The 5,534-nt window shown below is 55.2% G+C and overlaps 1 protein-coding gene across 1 annotated transcript; it reads left to right on the plus strand.

The window, feature by feature from the left end:
- Positions 1–646: 646 nt before the first annotated feature.
- Positions 647–2,397, plus strand: LOC109764047 (uncharacterized). Its single transcript, XM_020322891.4, has one exon. The coding sequence runs from the start codon at positions 647–649 to the stop codon at positions 2,315–2,317; it is 1,671 nt and encodes a 556-aa protein (XP_020178480.1). The 3' UTR covers positions 2,318–2,397.
- The last annotated feature ends 3,137 nt before the right edge of the window (positions 2,398–5,534 follow it).

The following is a 5,534-nucleotide window of genomic DNA, read 5'->3' on the forward strand; positions in this document are numbered from 1 at the left end:
GAGAAAGTCGCCGTCGGCCAGATTTGAGTGCGTCTTTTTCCAAACATGTAACTGTCGGTCATGGCTAACTACGCATAGTCTTGCAAACGTCTGCTATCAAATGGCTGCTAGTAAGTGTTTCCCTTTTGAAAACGAATAAAAGTACATAGGAGGCCATCTTAACCATGTGATGAAAAAGACATCAATGACCCACACATAGTCTGGCAAACGTCTGCTATCAGACGGCTGCTCTTAACAATGAGATGAAAAAGACATCGATGACCTGCGCATATTCCAGCAAACGTCTGCTATCAGACGGCTGCTAGTAAGTTTTTCCCAATAGATATAGTGAAGTTTGGTCATCGTTTGTGGCTAATTGACCCGCCAGATTTTGTAACCTTGCTTTGTGTGCGGGCTGGTTCCACACGGGAGGAGCCTGTTAATCCGACTTCCTTTTTTTGCATGGCTCCAGTCCTACTTTTTTTTTGGCATGGCTGCTAATCCTACTGCTAGCTTAATAAATGCTCACATATGCTGCTGCTGCTGGTGAGTCTGCGGCTATATATGGCTGAGGAATACGTACGTAGAATGAGTAGCACCACGGGCCTAAATTTCTTCCTACTCGATCACATTCTTCTTTTATACTCTGCTATAGTATATGGGAAGCATGGGCTCGGACGCATCCTTCCCTCGATGGGGTAGCTGCTCTCTCCATGGCCTCAACATTGAGGTCCGGGCGGGGCTGGACAAAGACACTCTCCCCGGCGGCGGCAGCGGCATTAGAATCACTCCGCATTTCTGGGGCGAGGGTCCGGTGGCCGAGGCCGAGGCCAAGCTTGGCTTCCCCGTGCACGCGGGCTACTCGGAGGCGAGGGCCTTGATCGGTGAGGGAGCCACGGCGGATCTGAGAAGGCTGTCACGCCAGGCCCAAGGCATGCTGGCGGAGATGTTTGCTAGCATCACCGTCGGCGACAGGGACGAGCTGTTGGGTGCAGCGGCGCGGCCCAGGGTGGTGCAGTTGCAGCTATCGCCGGAGCTGGCGCTGTGGAAAAGCACCCAACACGCAATCGGCAACGTGCTCCCCCCTAAGGGCAAGGCGCTGAGGCAAGCCTCGCCGCAGGTGCTCGCCCAGCTGGGCGCTACCGACTGGCCCGCGGCCCTGACGACCAACAATGCCCTGTTCGGCGGCTGCATGTCCAACATGCTCATTGGCGCAGCAGACGTGCGCATCATGTTCTCCAACTATGTGACCGACATGGCCGTTAACTACGAGTACGGGTACAGCCACGTGTTCCCCACGCTCCACGGGCTGGTGCAGAACGCGCTCGCCGACGCCCACGCGTTGGGCACCCCTTACTGCCGGCAGCGCCGTGAGGCCGTCGCCGTTGGCCTCCCGTACATCCAGGACAAGATTGCGCTGGAGGTGGCGAACAAGACATGGCTTAAGGACCGCTCCGCACAGATGGATCGCCGTGCCGCCCAGGTCATCTACCTGTTCGACAGCAGCGTGCTCGGCATTGGAGCCGAGGCCACGGCCCGGGGCTTCGACGCCGGCGCCATCATGAGCGACCTCGTCTTGAGCATCAACAGCCACGACGTCATCGACGTGGGCTCCGACCTGGTGAACTCTGAGATCATGAACTCGTTCCTCAACGTGGCCGACATCGCCGCCTCGGGCGTGGTGAGCGAGCCGGCGCTCCGGGCCATCTACGACGCATACGCCGCCACGGGCGCACGGGCCTTCACCCAAAGGTGGCACGAGCCCTCAGCCCGGATGGTCGACAATGAAATCGCGTGGCACATCTGCAACGACCGGCACATGCTCTTCCGCCGCGCCCTCCTGGGATGGCCCAAGGCGCGCAAGTCGCCGGCGCGGCCCCAGCGCGAGGCGGACTTCGACGAGGTGTTCGACGCCGACTTCCGCACCACCGGCTTCAGCAGGCCCCTGGACCCCGAGTACGCCTGCGACGGCGAGGAAACCTGCAACCATGTGCGGCGGTTCCTCCTCGACCGCGAGGACGAGGACCAGCAGCTGCTTGGCGCCCTCTGGTGGTCCCTCGTCATCGGCCCGCTGGAGTACGTCCGGCAGGGCGAGGTGGACGAGCAGCGCGAGGAGCACCTCGCCGAATCCGTGCGCCTGCAGCTGGTCCAGATCTTCTCCAAGGGTCTCGTCGACGAAATGGCCTGGCTCCTCGCCCATGCGAGCCACCACGCCTGGCAGGTGAACTACCTGTACGAGGCCGCCATGTTCGGCAGCATCCTGGACGGGGGCGCCTTGACGGGCAGGCTCGACCGGGCAGAGGAGGGGGAGCAAGTCGTCCACGTCGGCCTCGGCTGATCCGACGATCATATCCTGGCGCGCGCGCTTCGATCGGAGGCTCTGGCCGTTCCTGGTGCATGCACGCACTCCCGCGTCGCGTTGAGATTCAGAATCGGAACTGCGAAGGAAGGAAGGAACGCTGTTTGTACTCTTTCGATTCGATTCGATCGATGTTCCGTCGTCGTCGTGCCATGTTGACTTTCATCTTGTTCCCCCTGCTTCTTATACCCAACACAACACAACACAGGTCATGTCAAATAGGAATAGTAAAAAACAACAACACAGGAAAAGACTTCTTTATTTTTTCATTGCCACGCTCCATTTGCCGTGGCGTGGCCTCGCCGGGCTCCTGGTTGCAGGTCGCCGACCGCCGGCGTCTGGGCGCGCATCCACATGTACTAGGTATATAGTGGAGTACGTCCGGTCCAGGAGACAGAGCCTCCCAACATGCCTGCTCTGCTCACCTCACCGCCGGAGATGTCCGCCGCCAAGCCGAACCTCTCCAATCGCTCTTCCTCTGACAGGAACCCCACGGCCATCGACCGCGTCCATCGTCTTCTCATCTTCCCTCCCTCTCCGCCGCTCGGAGCCGCATGCGATTCCCACGGAGGGGGGAGCACAAAAGGCACGTCTTTTTTGCATCCCCACGGAGCTCTCTCCCCTCGGCGCCGGCGACCGGAGAATCGGCAGCGCCAAGGACGACAACGGCCCGTCGGAGCCCTGCGCGCTCGCCGGCCTGGGCCACCAGCACGTCCGTCCATGCGCTCGTCCGTCGAGGCAAAAAATTATATGAGACCAAGTCCTGATGGATGACACGTCCGTCCATGCGCACGTCCGTCGACCGCTTGATCGGAAACTTTCCTCACCACATCCGCGTCTGCGCGCCATCGACCCCACGGTATGGTCCTCGTCTCCGTCGATTACCACATCTATTAATTCTTCATGATCGACTTCTCCAAATACTATAGTGTTCCTATGAACAACAAAAGAGGCAACGTTCCATTTTCAATCCCCCATCTTTTTTTTGGTGTGTTATGTTATTCTCATATCGCAAATCTGCTAGCCTGCAGAATAATGTTACTCTCGACCTCCTTCGTTATCTGCTACCGGCCCTGTGACCTGCGTGCATCAGCATCAATTGGAGCTTGGATCACAGTTGGAGTCTATGAGTTCTTGGCCGCCAAATGCCGCCCCATAGTTTGCTTTTCACATCGCTCTAATGTCGCTTTGTTCCCTTTTTTCTATATGTTCAGTTTTTATTTGTCTCCTTGTTTTACTTTTTTGCAATGTCTTTAGAATTGGAAAGTGTGTGTTTTTTTCCTAGAGGGAAATTGGGAAGTGTATGTGTAATGATATGGAAAACCATAAGAAAAATAAAATAAAGGGCACTATTAGGCGCCGGCGCGCCGGCCCATTCTTTCGGCCGGTCTGCTGCTAGCCACCCGATATAAAAGTTGAACCGTCAGATCTCGTGTCATTTTCCTTTTTCCCTCCGTCTTTCTACCTCGCATGCATAGAAAAAAAAACATAATTAACGTCACTGATCCTTGTCCGCGCGACCTTGAAACTCGCTGGCTCCACATCATTCGCCGCTCGCTCTCGCCGCTCGTCGGTTGCAACAAAAAATGACAACGCCAATTTGAAAAGCAAAACACATGGTTCCAGCAAATAATTTATATGGTTTCAACAAATAATTTATATGGTTCCAGCAAATAACTAATATGGTTTCAGCAAACAATAAAGTGTTTCCAGCAAAAATGATGTGTTTCCAGCAAGACACATTGATTTGGTTCCATCACAAAACAAACATGGTTTCAACAAAAAATTCATATAGTTCCAGCAAAACTGAAAAAGGGGGTTCCAGCAAAAAAATCAATGCAGCAAAAAAAGTCATGGCGTCGCCATCGTAGCGACCCCAACACCAGTTGGTTCCGCCAAAAATCCAGTGTAGCAAAAAACATGGCACCCCCGCCGTCGTGGCGCCCAGCACTATCCTCTCCTGTTGCGGCAAATCGAGAAACTGGTTCCAGCAAAAATCAAGTGTTTCCAGCAAAAAAAAAGCCACTTACCGCAACCCACCACCATCCTCGCTGGTTGAAGCAAATCCCTGCTCCGGTTGAAGCAAATCCCCGCGCCGGTTCCAGCATTGCATCTCACTGGTCGCAATGCCTTACCTCGGACATCGCCGCCGGTCCAAGGACGCAACAGGCTCCGTTGCACGGCCTCGCATCCATGGGCGCGGCTCACTGCGGCCGCAGGCGCAGCTCGCCGTGGAGGCGTTTGGTGGAGCAGAGCCATGGCAGGGATAAAGAAACAGAATGTGGTGGTGGCCATGGCCGGCCGGCATCGCGTCGCCGGTGGCAGAGGATATCCGATCTCGTTGGCGGCGTGCGAGACGAGGTGGAGCAGAGCGGAGGAGATGGGAGCGTCACCTAAGATGAGATTAAGTGGACGTGGTCGTTTGAGCTGAGAAGATAAGATGAAGGGAGGGCGGTGGACGGTCCCACTTGAGATGCGTACACGTGACACCCATGCGTGACCGGCGCAATTTTGAGCCGGTCCGCCTACAAGCGTTTACCTAAAATAAAAGGTTGACCATCCATATTTTGGTCTTGCACCGGGCCTCTGTTTTGCGTGCACTCTCAATCCACTCCATGCATCATGCCCAAGTATGTACTACGTGGACATTCTCTGTGCATGCATGTATGCTTGGTCCTGGAATTCATCCATGCATCCACAGCCGTCGATTAAGCTAACTACTTAATTTTGCGGCATGGCAAACATTTGGGCGGCGGTCCTTGTAATGGAGCCATGGGCGTGGTGACCGTCAACAATTCGACTCTAACGTAGTGACGTGTGACGGTGTGAGCGCTTACGACGGACAAACGGCTCGATCGAATTAACCGTAAATTGGAGGGAGGGGATATCGGTGTGGGCACGCATGTTCTCCCCATGTCGCCGAATACCATGTGGACAAATGTAATCGTCTTTTCTCAAGAAGGCACGTGGAAAACATTACTGGAACATGATCGTATTTTTGAACGTGACAATATTGATCGACCATTCACCTACTCATTAAGGACGTGTTCGGATCTCCTCCCGCTCTAAGCTTCACAAATTTCTGAAGAGGGAGCCAAACGATATATCAGCGAGAAGCTGGCTTCCGGAAGCTAAGGCCGAGGCCAGTGCAAAAACGAGGAGCGGCGGCGGCCCAGCTCCACCAAAATTTGTGCAG

Source organism: Aegilops tauschii, chromosome 7, assembly GCF_002575655.3.
Source record: "Aegilops tauschii subsp. strangulata cultivar AL8/78 chromosome 7, Aet v6.0, whole genome shotgun sequence".
NCBI classification, from domain to species: Eukaryota; Viridiplantae; Streptophyta; class Magnoliopsida; order Poales; family Poaceae; genus Aegilops; species Aegilops tauschii.